The sequence below is a fragment of the Cephus cinctus genome, unplaced genomic scaffold (assembly GCF_000341935.2).
Source record: "Cephus cinctus unplaced genomic scaffold, Ccin1 Ccin1_scaffold1184, whole genome shotgun sequence".
NCBI lineage: Eukaryota > Metazoa > Arthropoda > Insecta > Hymenoptera > Cephidae > Cephus > Cephus cinctus.
Genome location: NW_014333664.1, coordinates 1,049,350 through 1,069,145, shown reverse-complemented (window position 1 = coordinate 1,069,145; position 19,796 = coordinate 1,049,350). Strand labels below are relative to the sequence as shown.

Below are 19,796 nucleotides of genomic sequence, written 5' to 3'. Positions count from 1 at the left end.
ACTCAAGTTGGACAATTAAAAAATATTCTCAGTAGCCGAAGTAAATTGCAAAAATACTACACAGCATTGCATTATAATAAATTAAAATTATAATAAATTAAGATTTATTCAAAGAAAAGTATAGATGGATAACAATAAATTTCAATTTCCAAATAAATAAACTCAGACATGGCGAACGTGAATTCTAAAGTGACATGGTGAGATGAAAAAATATGATTGGAATAGCGATGATCTCCGATTTCTCAGAGTAATCCCTGAATACCATCTCTCAGATTGACAGCCTCTTCCACTTCGCTCCCACGGTGATCCCACGTCGATCCCACGGCGATTTGTAGTACCTTCGGAAGTCTCAATGCGAAAAACCGAAGGAGGATATAAAGAGAAAAGAAAATGCAGCAGCCAACAACGTAAGAGCAGTAATATTAAGTAAAAAAAAAATTTATAAATACCTCCAAAAAAAATTATGACACCCAAATTCCCATACCTTTTAACAAAAATCTCTACTCTGCTTATAAACGTGACTTATGAATATTCCACCTCAATTATAATTCATTACCCAATCATCGGTTCACGCTTCTCTAAGTCTCGTAACATCAAAAACGGTACGAAACGAGCCCAGCTACCGAACCGTTTGAATATTATTATCGTTCTAACGGTTTCCCCAGGTGCTTTTGAGATCGAGCAAGCCGCGGAATCGCTCGCACGTGCGAGCACGAGGAATCGTAGTCAGCCGTAGTCTGACTAATGTAATCTAAGGAAGTTAAACCACCCAGGTATATATATATATATATATATGTGCATGAGTTTTATCCAGAATCCACATCACAGTCCTAAAGGATCCAAATGGGCACTGCGAGAGTAATCTAAGGAAGTTAAACCACCCAGGTCGAGCAAGCCGCGGAATCGCTCGCACGTGCGAGCACGAGGAATCGTAGTCAGCCGTAGTCTGACTAATGTAATCTAAGGAAGTTAAACCACCCAGGTATATATATATATATATATATGTGCATGAGTTTTATCCAGAATCCACATCACAGTCCTAAAGGATCCAAATGGGCACTGCGAGAATCTCCAACGCTAAACAGCACTAAATGGAAGGCACTTTGTATACGTAGGCGTGGAATATGGTCACGCGGCCTCGGTCAGGACGCAAGAGGAGGACATACTGTATGGTTGGCTACACTGCACCCTGGACATACGAGGAGCTGCTTTTAGAGCAGATCGTTGTATTTTTTGGTACCCATCGAGGGGATAAAAGAAGGAGACTGAAAAGATGTAGAAAGAGAGAAGGACGTGTAGAGAAGGGATGTATGCGTCCTGTGTTGTCAAACAGGTTTCGAGGTACTTGGCTGCATGCATAAATAAATAATAACCAGCGCGCCCGATGGAGATGTGAAGATATCAGCTTATCTTAATGTCAATGCTCCTAAGCCTGCTCTGGTTACATTCATTAAGGTCATTAACATCCGATAGGCGTGGGAGCGAATACACAGCCCTTCGTGATTCGTCCTGATGAAAGTACCCCAAGCCCTAAACTGTCATAACTGTACTGATAAATAATTACAAAAAAAGCCAATGTCATTGAAAAAAAATTTTACATGAAAATCTTCAATAGTCATTAACACTAATCCTTGAACTGAATTGAACTCTACCGGGTCGCACATGAGTCCGAAAAACATAAACGGTGTCCTTCCAATTAGGTACTCGTCCTTAATTATGAAAAAAAATTCTCGGTCCTAATGGCTACATTAAAGCCGACGATAACTCCAGGACAAAATTATACAACGACACATAAATAACGTAGCCATAAAAGCAATAATAAAATCGTAAAACGGTTCCTGATCTGAAGTTCAAGAGAAGAGACCGCCGTGTCCCCAGAAAACGTATCTTAAGTATGTATATATCGGCAAGTATGTCCTCAATCCTATTTAGGCCTGGTTCACTTGGAGCATTTAAATACGCGTCCACAAGCCAGAAATCCACGAGCGGCGTAAACCAGTCGTTAATGTCAGTCGATCGAGCACGGTCCGACCTCTACGCTCCAATTCGCCTTTAATTGGGCGACATTTTCCTGTGTTTTTACGTGGCGTATCTCGACGAGTACCTTACGCGACGACGACGCCACCGACGGCATAAATAACAACGATTATCGGGTAGCCCGATGCCGATTCGTATATAAATACCATGTGTATATATAACGTACGTCGCTAATTATGGACATCTGGTAAATTTACCTTATTTTTCCGCGCTTACGCGCTAACTGGTTTAGATGTACCTGAAAGCGTTCACTGCCGCTGATAAAGAAATTCCACATGCCTTACAGGCTCTGTCGCCCCGTAAACAGGGTTCTTAAAACGATCACATCTGCGCCACTCGGTACGAACGTGCTTCTATCACTTCCCAACGATACTCACTAGATACGTATGCCCAGTCCACGTTTTAACATAATATTTTAATTATTCCACTTTCTCTAGTCACAATCCCCTCTTTTCTCTTTATTGCCTTAGTTTTCTTGTCTTCTCATTATTTCCTACATTTCTTTTATAATTTTCATAAATTACATAAATCCTCTTAAAATGCATAGGTAAGTCCCTCATATCAATTTATCACTTAGTATTCCAATATTCGTTTCATCAACCATGAGCTAACGAATCTCTCGTACATTGTAACCAATTTTTCTTTCCATTAAATATCCTCATTCCGGCGATGTGAATCCGTCTTAAGCATTCTCCGCGAACAACTTGCCGCCTTGGCGAGCACGTGATTCGGCCGAACGGTAGCAGCTCGTCTCAGACACAACAAACTCGGCAGAGCTATTCATTCAAATTGCCAGTCCCGGCGAGTGAGGTAAGAGAGGAAGAACAAAAATAAAATAAAAATTAAGGTCCTGGCTGTAGACAGAAAGACTAGATAGTACGCGGCGTCTACGTTGGCGCTGCGTTCGGTTTCGTTCCGTCGGGTGTTCTTCAGGTTGTAAGCCCGGAGGAGGCGAGAACAGAGCCGCAATTTGCGTAATTGTGATGGCGGTGCTTGAGGAGCCACAGCCCAGCTCTTATGTACGATATATTATATACCTACATTGTATATGGCTTTGCGAATCCCATAGTCCCGCAGCACTTAGCCAACGGTAGATGAAAATTTAACAGCAAAATGCAGAACGCAGCCATTACTAGAAGACAATTAGAATCCTGACTACATGACGCCCGGATATTTTCTATTCGCCAGCTGTTTATGCATCTGCAATCGTTTCAACGTTTCCCCTTAATTCTTTAATCCACCTTTACGTGCTTCTGGTGCCTTGACTGTATCCTTGCATTAAAACTTTATACACTGCGCACGACTCGCACGTATCTGCTTATGCACATTAATAAAATAGCCAAAGGGTACAAGCAGTGACCATCCTCGCGCACCATTGACTTTCTACGTGCAAGTACGCAACCGAGAATAATGTCATCCTTGAAGAAGACGTCCCGGAATATCGTACCGCTATATAATCAAAGACTATATATATATCCTTACTATAATAATCTCATCTGCTATTGATTTTATATTTATTTATGAGCTACAAGGAATTTCTCCTGATTCCTCCTTACTCTTATTGGGTTGTATATTTATTTATTACGTGGTTCCGTGTAACTTGAACAGTTAGCGTGACGCGTGCATCTACGTCCAGGGTACCTTGACCAAAGCTAAAGGCACCTATGCAACCAGTACTGCACCAGCGTACTTACGTACGCTTCGCGTATTCACGTAGGGGTATGTAGCTATGTATGTAAGTATGTACGTAAGTGCGCACGAATGCGAGATCAGCAAATCTAAGATCGTGCAACTGGTGTCCAGTGGCGTGTCCGCGGCGTACGATGCGGTCGACTCTTGCCACCAGGAGGGTTACCAAGTGGATGCGAGCTAAGAGTGAACGATGAGGGGGCTCCAGGAGGAGAAGGAGGAGGAAGGTGGAATGCGCGGCTCTCGAAGGAGGAGCTGTCGGCGGTGAAAAATCACGCACCCTGCCACCACTGCCATGGCCAGCATCTGCTCTACATACCCGGGTTCTCAACCCGGGGTGAACGGATTCAACAAGTTCAGCGTAGAGGGACTGTCCTTTTTTTTCAAATTTTTCTCATTTACAAAATGCATATTTAAGGAAATAATAAACAATACCGATTTCCAGTTCAGCAGTTCAATATTCTCATTCGGCACGTCTTTCGCAATATCGTGACAACTTGAAGATTCATCCCGCTGGAAGTCGATCAAGTGATTTTTTGGTATTTTAAGTAAATCCGATTTTTTAATCGATTCCAAAGTTTAAATAGGACCTTTTCAGATAGTATGATCGTGCTCAAGGTACAGGTGGATCCTCATTGAGAACCACTCAGAATCGGAGTGTGGTGAAGCAGAGCAAGATATACGTACGTTGGCTGAGCTACCGGTCGGTCGGGTCGGGTCGCTGTTCCCCTGTGTTCCATCTCTCCCTTTTGGTTCGTTTTGCTGTTCCTCTGCCTTCTTCTTTTCACCTTCACATCCTTCATCCCTTCTCTCTCTCTCTCTCTCTCTCTCTCTCTCTCTCTCTCTCTCTCTCTCTCTCTCAATCTCTCTCTATCCCCTTCTCCCTCTACCAACCTCCCTCTGGTTCACTCCCAAGAGTTGTTGTTCGATTGTTTTATTACTTTTATAAAGGCCGCCGCCACCATGGGCGCTTCCTTTGTTGGAGTCCATCGGGGCCATTGTTGCCCGATGGAAAGATGCGAATTTTAATTTGATATTGTCTAATATTATTTATGCATGCGCACCAAGTCGAGCCACTTCAAAAGGGACGTACCCAATCCCTCTTCTATTCCTTCCTATCCCGTTCCTACCACTTACCTTCGTTCTCCTCTGCTGCCCCTTCGTCCTCTTTTTCCCCCCGTGCAACCTCAACAAATAAAAATATCAGAATATCCCCAGCTCGTATGCTAAACCGCACCATTGATAACCATTCCGGATAACCGATATTCATGGTAATTTCATTCACCGTGGTACCCCTATACAATCCGATTTAATTGTTGATAGTTAAGTCCTCTCGCAACGGCATACGGAATGACTTTAACCTGATCCAATAACAATTTTTATACACTGCCGCCTAATGCGCCTGACAAAATATCAGTGACGTCCGCGCATGCGCCATGACGATGTCCTCCAGGAATCAATATCATCCGCCGACGTCCAGGCTCACGGGCTGGTCGATCAGCTACGCTATAACAACAGACGCAACAGTTACCCCAGTTTCAGTTTGTACGTAAAGATAGTTAAGGGAGCAAAGAAAAAAAAATGTAAAATTTTTTTCATAAGAGACCCTAAAGTTTTTGGAATCTGATCCTAACTGAGCCAACTCGACTGAAGTCGTATAAGAGTGTTGACCCGCGAGAACAACAGGTGTTTTCGTCGTCAACAGTGATAACGCGCTGGTCGACTCCACGTAATGGATACACATACATAATAATGTTGGCTGGGTACGAGAGCCTGTAAATCACCTGGACCAGACGGAGAGGATTAATCTGCGGGAAGGATGTAAAGCGATATGGCGAATCCAAAGTGGTGCGTCGTCCAGGATCCTGGGAACGTGGTCGCTCATCCTTTGATCAAGATGACCGATCGACTATCGCTTGGTATCAATTTGAGTATCTTTCTGATACTAACGATATTCGCCACTCTGCTTTTCCTACCGTTACGCTTGCTACTCGATACGAATTACGAGACCCGTCAGGATGACGTGGTTATGCCAGAGTCCGTCGTCGAGCCTCGTCCTAGTGAACCTGAGGAGATCATGATTGATTTTCGTGCACTTCGGATTTGTCCGGGCTACCGGTATTCGCTTCTGATTAAGTCTATCTACCTCAGTGATTACGATGGGAACTGTACCTTTTTCATAGAGAAAGACGTGGTCGTCGAAGAGAGGATCGCACCGGAGGAGGATCTGGATACGGCTGTCGTTCCTCTGCAGGAAGTGGAGGAGAGTGCAGGGGTCGTTGTTGAAAAAATCGAGGGACGTGATCAAGGTAAAAACAGCCGGACCAAATCCATCTCCATGGCAGGACACATCCTGGCAGCCATGCTCACCGTATCGTCCATCGTCGCACTCGTGGAGGTCCTCCGGATTCGTTTCGGCAAGCCTGAGGTAGTCAAGTCAACCTGATCAGAACCTTGAACAGTTCCGTAAGATCATAAACTCCTAATGAATCCTCTGTGAATGATCAAGGGACCGTCCGCTTGCGGTAACGTCGCTTCCAGAAAAGGATCTCTTGTTGATTATTCTCAAAGGCGATATACTCACGTGAAGATGCAACCTCAGAGATCCTTTGAGAAACAAGGGATTTATACCGAGGCTAGGGTGCAGGGTCTACGTCTTCTTGGTAGGCGAAAATTATGTTAACCCGAACTACTATTCCTTTGTATATATTTTATTGATCCTCACAGGAGCGAAACCGCCGCCATTGATACGACGCTCTTCTTTTCCCACTCAGCTCGCTAGGAAGTCCATCGTCATCCCAGGCGGCGGGACGCCCCTGAGTCGCACCATGTCGCGACGACAATCCGTCGATTCCGAGGACGAGATTGGTGTTCTCAACACTCCTCTTCATCATCGCACTCGTCTTATTCGACGCCATTAAGCACGCCCTGCTTCTCTCAGGCCGATTCTGTAAACGTGAACTACCGCCACGTCGATTTCCGACTTATTAAATACTTCGCTTACAGATATATTTATACTTCTCGTATGCACCGATGGAGCTGACGGAGTACACAAACTACACGGATTTATTAGTATTTATTATATTTCTAATCTTCTTTTCTGATTCGTCCGTGTATGCCCGCCATTTTATCAAGCAGTTATTCAATGATTGTTATTATTGATTGTAAAGCTGTTTTTCTTGACGTGTTCTACAACGAAGGAGATTTTTATGCTGTTTTTAAATTCTTTGAACTTTAAGAATCAAACACATTTTTTGAGGTTATATCTACTCATTCTTGTAGCTGAACCATAGACTTAATACACGTTCCTGATTCAAGAGGCTTTTGAAGAACATGAACTCGGCTGAATTTCGAAAATACTTTTCTGCATAAGTGAAAATTTGTGCCGTCTTGCCGAGAGACAAGGTAATTAAGTTAACTGATCAATTTATCGTTTACTAATTTGCAATAATGGATATATATGCTTTTCAATGATTAAATGGAAATATAAGTTGTTTTATTTTTTAGAAATGGCGAAGTCTTCGAATTGTACAAGAGCCAATAACCATCTTTGAAAATTCGGCTCTTCTAGGTGTTTCATTTTTGGTTTAAGCTTCCTCCTCGAGGCTGACTATCAACGAGAATGAAAAAGAGGATTACGAATTTTCGCAAAACTACGAGGTAGAAAATTTTAGTAATATTTTCGTAACGCTTAATGACTGATATTCAACTACGATGTATCAGAGTAGTCACGGTGAAATTTCTAAAGATCGTATCGCCTTGTGATTTTTATCATTCTACATGTGATATTCGTATTGTGAAACGAAATCGAAATATACGAACAGATGTCAATGTTAATCGTATCCCTTTGTCTTTCATATCACTAATTTGATGATGAATAATACAAATAGTTCATTACAAAAAAAATGAAGCAATAGATGTTATTATTGTTGTAGTAATTTCTTTTCTTTTAATTTTTAACACATTCAATAATGGAAGACATATCTCGACGTTAAAGATCATCAACTAAACACTTGCGAGAAGATATACAGTTTGACATATTTACAAAGATACTTCAAAGACCATAAACGGCCGAAGAAGATCGTTTAAAGTTGGCGCAATTCCGTTTTACCGTTGCTCAGCTAACTTCAGCATGTGGTCAGCCTGCCGTATGAGAAAGTTTGTACATAAAGTTACGCGCAGAAGCGGCTGTTCTAGGTGGCAGCAGGTGCAAGGCCAACATACGTCCTCGTCGAAGCTAAACGCGCAAAAAAGTGGAATCATGAATTAAATGTGTCGCGGCATAAGGCTCTTATAACGAATTGGGATCCGCGAGTGTAAGATGTGCGATGTCGTGGATTAATTGTGAGCATTGCGCTTTCTCATCATGCAGTGAACTGGTTACGGCCGGAAGTAGCTCGCTTGTTCCACAGTTGCCAAGGCGACTGCTGTGTGTGTGCCATGAGAAGAGGGACCCCGAATTGCCGCATTTACTATTTTCCAGCTTTTTTTAAATAATCCACCGGCTTATTGATGCCTCGGAGACGATTTTAGTCAACATTACAATGGACTATTCTGTATTAGGCCACTACGATCCGTGCGTAGAGGCCGCGGCTGTTGGTGAGCAGGAGTTGCTCTGTGAGTCCAATTCGCGGCAACTATACGTGTTTTGACAGAACACAAATTTTCTTGACGCCTCTCTAAGCGTTTTATAGCGCATTTTAGTTCTTGTTACTTTCTTTTTTAACAAAGTATGCAAAGTCTTTGTTAAATTATTCGCGCCATTTTTGTACTCTTCTGAGACTATCATTTTGTTATACTGTTTCTTTCCCTTGGCTATTGTTTTTGTATATCATGACTCCTTCGCCTTGTTGCTTGTATTAATTTTTTTTATTTCTTCTATTTGACTTCTGTATAGACTATTCTGATATAGTTGTATCCTATTCTTATTTCGGATTACCTTTATCCAAATTATATTTTCTGTTATTCGTATATACGCTTTGTAAAGGCTGTTGGCTCCGCAGTAGAATATTGTATTGTATATTTTACTCTTGGTATGACTTATAATTTTCTTGATTAGGTGTTATATAAGCTTCTTTCGGCCGTTAATCTGTATTTCACATTAAGGATAAAATAAACTTTTATCAAATGATTTACTTCTTTTAAAGGGGAAGAATCAAATTATGATTTATCTGGAGAAGGTTTTGTGCCTGCAGCAGAACAGTTTGGGGAAGAATTCGCTGGGGCTGAATTTCAGGAAACCAGAGCATTACTTGCTGATGGAGGGGATCAGTTTGGTGTGTCTACCATTACGTTCGACACAGTGGAGGAACTCATGTGGATGGGGAATCAAGGGGTACAAAAATGCAATTACTAAAGGCATCAGCATTATTCATTGAATTTTAATAATTGCTGGTGCAAACTCTTTACCTCTTTGTAGGGTCACGTAACGTCATACTATGGGTCTGGCTTGCAAAAGTACACCTCCTTTCAAGTCCATGCCTCACAGGAAGTGCGACATATTCATCCTGTGGATGAGGGAATCTTAGTGCTGACTCAGAGCATATTGCGGTGTCAGCTTCGTCGAGGCATACCCATATTTACACACACGTAAGTTTCTCTCGCGTCAGCATACACTAGTTCAAATAATGATAACCATATAAAACTCCAGGTCATCCAATATGATTGACATGCAGTGCATGCTTCAAATTTCGCCAACGAGACTGCTTATGGGGGGTCATCAGGAAAAAATAATTGACTTTAATCTAACTAGAGGAAAAGAGACTGGACTAGTGAGTAGTCAAAATTCCTACGATGCCACTAATTTAATAAAATTTTATATTCCTACGATCCCCTTATTCTCGAAAATAGGTTCATGTTGGCGAACATGGTTGTGCAATATTAAGGCAACATAGTCGTCTGGTGTGCGCGGGTAATCCCGCAGGAAGGATAGACCTCAGGGATCCAAATACATTATCAATAGAGCACACACTTGATACACATAGCGGTTCGCTAAGTGACTTCGATGTACAAGAAAATTATTTGGTCACATGTGGTTTTAGTAACAGGTGAGATTAGGACGTTCATGGGTTCATATAAAATTACAATTTGTATCCATTTCTTATTGTAGATAAATCTACAGCTTGTACAAAAAGAAATGTCCTGTGAAAGATGTCATCTTTCCTATACCATAGAGTTCCATTCTAATCACATGTTTCTATATAAATTCAGTCGTCAGGGCCTTTCGGTTGATCGATTTCTGATGGTTTACGATCTGAGACAAATGCGAGCACTGAGTCCCGTCACCACCCTGGTCTATCCGCTCCTACTGAAGTTCCTACCTAGTTACTCCAGTCGTCTTGCTGTTGTATCACCCTTGGGTCAGATGCAGCTTTTTGACACCATTTACGCGAACGTACAGCCATCAATGACGTGTCTCTATCAGGTAATATTTACTCCCTTTAATCCCAAAAAGAAGTGACAAGTTACTCTTATTTTTATTATTAATTTTGGTATTCAGGTCGCTACCGGAGGTGCCTTGGTGCTGTCATTTGACGTCTCACCAACTTCCCAATGTCTTTGCTTTGGAGATGCTGCAGGGTCTATACATCTCATGTCAACAAATACTCCAGAACCACAGTTCAATACATTCTCTCGGTTAGTTTTGATACAAATATTAATTCCTAAACACATTTGTAAACTAGTATTATTAATAATTAATCAAATGACATTGTTCCAGACCAACAGAATTTGCTGATCCTGTAGAGACACTCCAGCCCATTGCATTCGATGATCATATGACTCCATTGAGTACAATACCAATGATGTATACTGGACATACATTGCTCAGTGACTGGCCCGAAGAGTACTTAAAGAAAGTTTATAGGTGAGCTATTGCATTTCTTGTTTCTTGTGCAGTAGGAATATGGGATCTTTTTAGAGTTTAATGAAATTACTTGTTCTTCCTGCCTTTTCTTCCAGAAAAACACCGTCAATCGATCCCGAAATCCTGCGCACAATGAAGATGCAAGGAACAATAGGTTACGCTCCAAATCCTCAGGCCTTTCGCAGAAACCAAGTGAGGAAACAATATTCTCCCACTCTTCTACAGTATTCACCACCGTCACTCCTTAAGTTCCCGTAACTTCCGCATCCTCCGCGTCTCCTGGGGGACATCCACTTCCGATTTGAGCCGAATCGATATCAGAAGTGTCAGGCTAATTAATAGAGAAAGAAAAAAAAAATTAAAGCAATAACTGTACCTAAAAATCTAATACAGATAAATTCTTTGCTCTTCGACCACTGGGAGTCTAGAACGAAATGATACATGCCTTATGCGAAATTTCAATAATTCTAAACTGCATGTTCGAATAGTATAAAAATCCGTTAGATCATTCCAGTGAAGTTTTCAATAGAACAAAGGATATATATATATAATCCCTGCTAAATCGTGTATGAAACTAAGGGCAAAGGTGAAAAGCATAATTAGATAATGCTAAAAATAACGTGCATAATAGGCTATTATGATTTCGAGTACCGATACGGCACGTTTTGATGACGTTTGATAAATAAATATCTAAGCAATATTGTTCTAATTACAAGCTAAAGCTCAATGTGATCATAGGGATAATAGTGTCATACAAAGTATGGAGAAAAAAAAAATGAAAATCCGATTTTGAGTAAGACTGATGAGACTTCGTGATAATTATTATATAGTTGTTGAAAAAGCATGTTATAAAACCGTGATATTATATTTTCGTAAGCTAGTCCATTGTGTTACACTGATTTACAGTGCTGCCATGCTAAAGCGGGTTGTTACTCTTGGGGTAAACTAAATCCGTCTATACACATTTTTATATTTACCATATTATTCAAATTCCTATGTTTATACTTTTTCAAAATAATTTTTCTTTTCTAAATAATATACCATATTCGTTCTTACATTTTTTTCCAGTGTAAATTTAACTACAACTTTTTATAGCGTTCAATCAGTTTGTCAATCTAATAATTACTATCTTGTTTATTTTCATACGAATTTCTTATTAAATTGGTTGCTTTTCAGTTAAGCAAAAGAAACAAAAATACATACGTATAACATAAAAATGATTAGGACTGTTTTTGCTTGTCAGTCAATTTTTTGTTCATGTGGCAAGTCTTCAGTAGGCAATACCAAGTTGAACTGTTGGTAGATTACTTCCCACGACATTCGTTACTTGTTATTCATGTCCAATTGTACTAGACATGGATTCGTTATTTTTCTACGTAATAGATTTTGATTTCAAAATGCTTCTACCGTTTACTTTATAGCGCATAAAAGCAATGGCCGCGTACCGCGAGGCTCTTTCCTGTGCTCTCTATCTTTTCCTTTACATATATATATATATATGTTTTTGCTTTCTGTTTTTCTCCCTTATTTTTAATAACACTATCATTTTATGAGAGGGCTGCATATACTTTTTATTTTTATTTTAGTAAGCATGAACTTTTTCAATTGATAATGTCTAACATTAGCTCCTTTCTCGTTTGAAGATCTGAAACCTGATATATTAGTTGATCTAATATATAAATATACATATAGAATATGTTGCTCATAAAAATGTATACTCCAAGTTGTAATTGAATGAAATAAAGGTTGTATGAGACACTCATAAGCCTGACTTTAATATAATTAAACTAGCCGTTTGCCGAATCACATATCCCATTGCGTTCTGCCAATAGGTATTATTTATATTTTTTAACAGCCTTTTTGGTTATTTTGTTAAAACTCCCAAGAGATTCACATAACAACTTATTATGCACGAAAATCGATAGCTACAAGTTTGCTTACCAGTAAATTTGTGTTTTTTTTTTTTTTTTTTTTTTTTTTTTTTTTTTTTTTTTTTTTTTTTTTTTTTTTTTTTTTTTTTTTTTCAAAGCCATCAGAAAGCAAAGAAAATGTCTTGTTTTCTTGGCTACTTAAGGGATATAAATATTGCGCTCTTTTACAGATCCCATACAATTTGGAAAAGCGTCGTGGCGTCGTTACGAAGCTCTTTGCCGGAGACTCAAGATCCAAAACCGAAGACGGCACTTTCGTCGCAATACCAAAGCGTTATCGTAAAATCGAAGTGAAATATTCACGTCTCGGTTATGACGAATTTGACTTCGATCAATACAATCGCACCAGTTTTTGCGGATTGGAGGCCACGCTTCCGAATAGTTATTGCAATGCAATGTTACAGGTAAGCCAAAATCATAATTAGAAAAAGAAAGCAATGGAAATAAATTCTTTTTATCAACAATCTTTCTTCAGTTGCTGTACTATTGTGAACCGGTGAGAATAGCCCTGCTGTCGCATTCGTGTCAGCGAGAATTTTGTCTCTCCTGCGAATTGGGATTTCTTTTTCATATGCTGGACACATCACGTGGTTTTCCATGTCAAGCTGCCAACTTTCTAAGAGCTTTCAGAACAGTACCAGAAGCCGCTGCTCTTGGTCTCATACTAAGCGACCTTCACCCCGAGGCTAAAAGGAAGACAAGTTTGATTAGATTGATACAGGTATGAGAAATATTTGTTTCTATGGGTAATAGGAATCCTTAAGAATCCATAAAAATCAATACAATATTTTGATTTCTTATTCAATTTTTTACTCAGAGTTGGAACAGGTTTATATTACATCAAATGCACTACGAGGTTCTGGAGACTAGAAAGCGACAGCAGGAAGAGGAAGCAATGCGGTTAAAAACTGACCCGAAGAATCCGCCGTTTGTTTACAACGAACAGGATTTTCCCAGCATCTTGCAAGATCTCGGTTCACGTTACAGAATCCACGACGAGGAACGTAAAAAACGTAGGAAACAAGAAGATGATGGTAAATATATGTGGATCACGTCGAAAGGTAAACACAATTCATGTGTATCCTATGAGATTCGGGCACTTTTTTGTGTTTATTTTTCATCCTGTTTGTTTATGAATTATTTAGATATTATTTACTTCGATGCCGCGGCGATATCCGAAGCATAAGAGGAAGATGGCTTTAGGCATGATCTTTACTTATTTTTTAGCTATAATTTTCTTTTCACTATGAACGTCTGACGAAGATTCAGGATCTTCTTGCATTCTGTGGATATTGCTAATGATTGTTTATTTATGAATTATTTTGTTTTCTTTTACTTACACGAATTTAAACTTCCTTAATCCAGAGTTTTATATCTTTTTCATTAATTTGCATGGATTACAACAAATTTATTTTTCTACTTCTAATTTGGCACTGCGTCCCAAAACATTAATTTCACAATAATTAAGTCCATATCTTTCATTAAGCATACCAGTATTAAGTTTTGCATGTAACAATTCAATAAACTTATCTTACAATTTCACAGTGTCATTTTAAAATACTGCATACAATATTAGTCGAATTCTATTCTGATTATCAATGTTATAACATGAGTTAAATCAAGTGATAAGAATTCTACTTCTTGTTATCTGCGTGTAACATAATAATTAATAAATTAATTTATTCCATATACATACAGATAATAACAGTAAAAAATCCGTCGAAGAAAACGACGTCCGCGACGAGGATACAGAGATCAGTCGATTATTCGGCTCCGAGCAGATTCACATTCATCGCTGTTTAAAGTGCGGACAGGAAGCATCAAAGCATTCAATAATGTTGCTCTGTAATTTGGTCTACCCAGAAGTCTCTAGTTCGAGTAAGATTTCTTCTCACATTATGATATAATTTAAGTATAAATTTCATATTTTTACATTAAAACATTTCTTCTTCAGCGGAGGAGGTTCCATTCACTAGAGTATTGGGACGTAGTTTGCGCCCAGAGAAAATAACACCAGCTTGGTGTGACAGTTGTCAAAAATTTACGCCAACTTTACAGTCTCGACAATTAACAAAATTACCTCAAATACTGGCTTTGAATTGCGGCCTCGATAGTCAACAGGTAAACCTTATATTACAATTTTTATGAATTTGTTGACCTAATCCATAAATTTAACGTGCTCTAGGATAAAGACTTTTGGCAAAATCAAATGGATATCGTAGTGCAGAAAGTCGTAAGTGGAAAAGTTTTTAGTCCAGCCTCCAGTCCTGTACCAATAACAATTAAACCTTGTCGTTATGGAGTTAACTGCACGCGAGTTGGTTGCAGATTCCGCCACGTTGGCCGAGATCCAGGTAAAAATTCCTTAAAAAATAAATAAAACATTGTTAGGCAGTATCAATCTTTGTAATAACTATCCGTTGATTGTTAACTTTTCATGGAATGCCAGAAGCAAATCCAGCATCGCCAGCTGCACCAGTGTCATCAGCAATTCCTATAACAGCTCCACCCAGTCATCTGTATTATTCGCATTCCTGGATTCCACACAATATCGAAGTCATACTTTATGATAATGGCGAGCTGTCCATCGAAAAGTTGGATAAGATTAATCAAGGTGATACTAATGGTAGCAATTCCAGCTCGCCCAAAGTGGTAATAGAAAATGGACAAGGAGACAACAAGATTGAGAAAGATGCAGAAACAGTGAAGGACCAAAATGAGAAAGACACGAGTAATCCTGAGGGTACCAGTTCACGTACAGAAAGTAATAAAAATATTGTCAAGAAAGTGCAGTATATTTTGAGCGCTGTGGTTTGTTATGTCGATGACAAGAATGATGAAGACAGAAGGAACATTGTTGCTCTGATTCGTGTTGGTCCTTATTATCATGAGAGATTGGCTGGCAGCGCCGTCTCGCAGTGGTACATATTCAATGACTTTTGGTAATAAATTTTCTTTGGCACTCTCAGTTATTTAAACAATTTTTTTCGAAATATTAATATGCCTTGTTCAATTATAGTATATCAGCAGTGACGCCACAGGAAGCCGTTTGGTTCAATTTAGACTGGAAAGTACCTTGTGTCCTTCACTATACAGCGATACCAGCGCCGGAAACAGCACAAGTCATTAGTCCATTGACTTATGACGTTTTTGGAGAGGATAAATGTATTGCACGTAGTGGAGGAACCCGAGGGATAACATTTACACCTTTGACTTCAGACGAAATGCCGAAGAAAGGTAGAAACTTGGTAAAAAAAAAGATCTATGGCACAATGTGATATATTTTTTTTTTCTTTTCAGGAGAACTAGTAGCCATTGACGCTGAATTCGTTACCTTAAATCAAGAAGAGTCGGAACTTCGTAGTGATGGTAAAATGTCGACTATCAAACCAAGTCACATGTCGGTTGCACGTATCACTTGTATACGCGGGTACGTATGCGAGATATAATTTTATATTTTATTTCTGTCTTCTAATAATTTTTTTAATACGTAGGCAAGGACCACTCGAAGGAACACCCTTTATAGATGACTACATAAGCACTCAGGAACAGGTTGTCGATTACTTAACAAAATTCAGTGGAATACAACCAGGAGACCTGGACGCAAATTTCAGTAGTAAACATTTAACAACGTTAAAATCGACCTATCAAAAATTACGGTTTCTGGTTGACAATGGCATAATATTTGTTGGTCATGGACTTAAGAATGATTTTAGGTAAAGTAAAAGTCCTCTAATAATCTGGCGTCTCTAGTGAAACACTTACGAATTGTTTACAGAGTAATAAATTTGGTGGTACCACCCGAGCAAATAATCGATACCGTTTTGCTCTTCCATCTGCCGCATCGTCGAATGGTGTCTCTGCGTTTTTTGACTTGGCACTTTTTACACAAGAAAATACAGTCGGAAACGCATGATTCGGCCGAAGATGCTCGAGCGGCCCTCGAGCTTCATCACAAGTACAAGGAACTGGAAAATTCTGGTAAACTGATGGATGCTCTTAAGGAATTGTATAGTGTTGGCACCCAACTGCAGTGGAAGGTTAGTATCCTTGATACAATTTTGAAAATAAATATGAAATAAATTCCATGCTACAAATATAATATATATTTATTTAGGTACCAGAAAGCTGATGCTCGAACGAAATAGCAACCGATGGAAGTTGCAAAAATGTGCCGAGCAGTGGTGCTCACAACGTCTAGCTGTGAAATATTTCAGGTGTTCTGACGATTAACGGGAATTAATAATTAAGTTATGGAAAAGAAACAAAAAAAATTGGGAAACATAGTACTCCAGCCATACCGTTAAAACTGATTCGATACCTAAATAATTTATTTATAGGCAAAAATTATCGCGGTTAACCAATTATTGTGATTTTGTCCGATAGATAATTATCTGTCATTTCGTTTTTTCTTTTTTTTTCGTTATTATTTTTTTACAGTAACTTTCGACAAACTTAGGTAAAATTGCTTTTACTGATAATTGAGCGTCAAGGATAACAAGACTTGACATACGATTCGACTTTTACGGGTATGGTAATTCAAAATGGTGAATTTTATTTTAGAATCGGTTTAATCGTATCTCCTTGCATTAATCATAAAGCCCATTCAAGTATCCAGAATTTTTAACGATTATGACCCGACGTACAAAACGTACCTCTTTCAATGAGATTAAACGACACTTACGTAATGCCATTCATACGGAAATTATAGTCAGCAAAGGAAGTGAAACAAAGAAACAGAAAATTCTCGTAGATCATAATCGTGATCGTCCGTTTCATACGATCTATACGATACGACGATACATGAAAATATATTGTCCGATAGCGCACAGTGTTTCTGTGAAAGGTCGACACTTCAAACTCCGCCCTGATGGCGCAGTATATAATATATTTTTTATTTTCACAACGATCCACGCCATTGCATCATATATACGTATTGAATGAGTATCTCGAGAAACGAATCACTTTTACCATTTCCAAAAACATATATTTTAAAGAGTTTTGCAACAATTTGTAAATATCAATTAGTTCTTTAGCAATAATGGACTAAATGACGAATTTTCAAGCTTTTCTTTTAACTATGACTTTTTATATACACATTTTTTCCCATTTTTCAATGAAGATTCTTATGTCGCGTGTATGATTTCGTTTAAGGGTTTTTAATTTGCCATTTATTTTTTCTCTGTGAATCTTATTTTTTTTCGTCATTAAACTCTGTCATTATACTTGCAACTCGATGCACTGCAAAAAGTTAATGAGCCTTGATGCTGGTGCTACTATCTTATTTCTCTCCACCTGTCACCATTATCTTTAGATACCAGTAAAAAGAAATTAATAAGAGCATAATGACAAGATGAAGGGATACGAAAAATTTATGAATATCAAAGCTGACAACAATGTTCTTTTGCCAAGGAGCTCCCTTGTGAAATCGGTGAAAGTGTATTTTATCGAGATACATAATAGGTATATTTTACAAAGTAATCTTAACTCATTGTAAATTATTTTTATATGCATTTTGAGATAAAAGAAAAAAAAATAAAATAATGAAAAAGATAAGCGATGACGGTCAAAATCTAATACCAAATGAAGAAAACAGGAATACTGTAATGTATATTTTTGGATATTTGGATGAATTTTCTTATAGTTTTGAACAATGTCCACGGCCAATTTCCAAAAGAGTTCATCAACTTACAATTGTAAACAGACCGATAACTCATAATGTCAATAGTAATCATGCATTTCTTTTACATCTGTTACTGTTATGTCATTGTGATTTTCAATAAATGATTATACCGAAATACAAACTTATAATATTATACACCCAGCCTTGAATCAGAAATACCATAAACACTTAAATTCTTCAGATACAACCTAACTATAATCTTTGACTGATATTTAATGAATATACAAAGTTTTGCTTATGCATACGCAAAGTAGGTATTGTGTTTTATGAAAAGAAGTATAATCTAGAAATGTAGCATTAATATCATTTTATTTTTAATATTACACCTTAACACTGTATGTACAGGTCAGTTCATTTAAACCCGATACCGAGTCATAAAAACCGGATATAATCTCTACTCAAATTATTATTGCATTAGGCTACTCTAGGAAAATTTAGTAGAGAATTAATAATTTACAGATTGTACACACATACATAGGGCATGAGACCCTTTCAACGGTGTATCATTCCAACATACACATTATACGTAGAGTTTCGTTTCCATTTTTTTTTCTTTTTCGTTTAATAAATAATATAAACCCCAGATCGTTTTAAATGGCTCCCGCCCGCTACCGAGCCGTAATAAGATACTCCAGCAATAATGAGATCTGTCACAGCAGATAAAAACGAGAACGTCACTCAAGTAAAAAATTGTTTCGCGCCATTACAAACGAGCTTGTTTATTTTCGCCAACGTTCCTAATTTCTCATCTCCGTTTTTCGTAGCTGGAGTGAAAGGGAAAAAATGAAGAAAGAAAAACCTTGTCATTCGAAAAATTGCAAAGCTCGTTCCCATTGTCTTGAGATTTAAAACAGAAAAAAAGAACATCTCTATGTACACGGGCGACGCGAATTTGAATTTCGTTCGTTCGAAACTTGTACCGCGCATGCGCGGCTTATATAAGTATAAAATTGTTTCTGACTAGAAACTTCCATGGGGATGGCAAAGTGCACGGAGCTGGAAAGGAGTATCGTTGGCAGTATGTTTTAGATTTCTAAATACGAACAAAAAAACGCTAATATAAGTTTCTTTCTTTTTTAGTACAATTGAGAACGTCGTTAAGGCACTCTCGCGTCTGTTAAATATATCAAAATGTATAAAACTCGCTCGGATCGTCTTCGCATCGCTTATTGTAAACAGATACGACGCGGCTTTGTAATATCGCGGATAAAAACCGCCAGTCGATTATTTACTATCTTCCAATAGACTTCGCCCATCGCGATTTCATTGAATGCTATGGCATGTGTTTAAAAAAAAAGATATACGTGCACAGTCTCGCATACGTAATTTCTGAAAGCTGTTCGTCAACAGTAACAATTCACTCGTTATTCGAGAATCAGATGAGCATTCCAACATATTCTATTATTTGCTTAGGATTTATCTTCCTTTAAAAATGACCGTTTCTATTCAACGGCTGCCTTTCTGGAACGTCGGACGGTCTGTTACGCTTGAAGAATCCACACTGCAATTTAAAAAAAAAAAAAATAATTAAAAAAAACCATACCCCTAATAATTCACACAATAGACCATTAGTGGCAAATTTCTAAACTTA

The 19,796-nt window shown here is 38.4% G+C and overlaps 3 protein-coding genes across 13 annotated transcripts in view; 2 read left to right on the top strand and 1 right to left on the bottom strand.

The window, feature by feature from the left end:
* Positions 1–5,034: 5,034 nt before the first annotated feature.
* LOC107272495 lies at positions 5,035–7,568 on the top strand. Of its 3 annotated transcripts, XM_015749698.2 has the most exons (5): positions 5,035–5,645; positions 5,910–6,154; positions 6,236–6,389; positions 6,454–7,131; positions 7,234–7,568. In XM_015749698.2, exons 1-4 carry the CDS (start codon positions 5,558–5,560, stop codon positions 6,645–6,647), a joined length of 681 nt encoding a protein of 226 aa, XP_015605184.1. In that variant the 5' UTR covers positions 5,035–5,557; the 3' UTR covers positions 6,648–7,131; positions 7,234–7,568. The 3 variants fall into 3 exon arrangements, with proteins under 3 accessions (XP_015605184.1, XP_015605182.1, XP_015605183.1); XM_015749696.2 differs by having other exon boundaries at positions 5,047–6,154; XM_015749697.2 differs by lacking the exon at positions 7,234–7,568 and having other exon boundaries at positions 5,054–6,154; positions 6,501–6,641.
* Positions 7,569–7,898: 330 nt separating this feature from the next.
* LOC107272492 (PAN2-PAN3 deadenylation complex catalytic subunit PAN2) lies at positions 7,899–18,320 on the top strand. 8 transcript variants are annotated; one of them, XM_025089746.1, is made up of 21 exons: positions 7,899–8,070; positions 8,907–9,061; positions 9,146–9,315; positions 9,377–9,497; positions 9,577–9,773; positions 9,937–10,150; positions 10,226–10,362; positions 10,445–10,591; positions 10,687–10,783; positions 12,693–12,926; positions 12,998–13,243; positions 13,340–13,583; positions 14,221–14,400; positions 14,477–14,643; positions 14,708–14,876; positions 14,972–15,464; positions 15,542–15,759; positions 15,823–15,952; positions 16,017–16,238; positions 16,301–16,562; positions 16,640–18,320. In XM_025089746.1, the coding sequence occupies exons 1-21, from the start codon at positions 8,055–8,057 to the stop codon at positions 16,652–16,654; spliced, it is 3,834 nt and encodes a 1,277-aa protein (XP_024945514.1). In that variant the 5' UTR covers positions 7,899–8,054; the 3' UTR covers positions 16,655–18,320. The 8 variants fall into 8 exon arrangements, with proteins under 8 accessions (XP_024945514.1, XP_015605179.1, XP_024945513.1 ...); XM_015749693.2 differs by having other exon boundaries at positions 8,874–9,061; XM_025089745.1 differs by having other exon boundaries at positions 7,901–8,325.
* Positions 18,321–18,497: 177 nt separating this feature from the next.
* The window catches only part of LOC107272491 (integrin alpha-PS2), a 34,033-nt gene continuing 32,734 nt past the window's right edge, over positions 18,498–19,796 (bottom strand). For both annotated transcript variants that reach the window (XM_015749687.2, XM_015749688.2), the window contains one exon: positions 18,498–19,706. In XM_015749687.2, the coding sequence (XP_015605173.1) occupies positions 19,632–19,706 (75 nt within the window). In that variant the 3' untranslated portion in view covers positions 18,498–19,631. The remainder of the gene's footprint in view (positions 19,707–19,796) is intronic.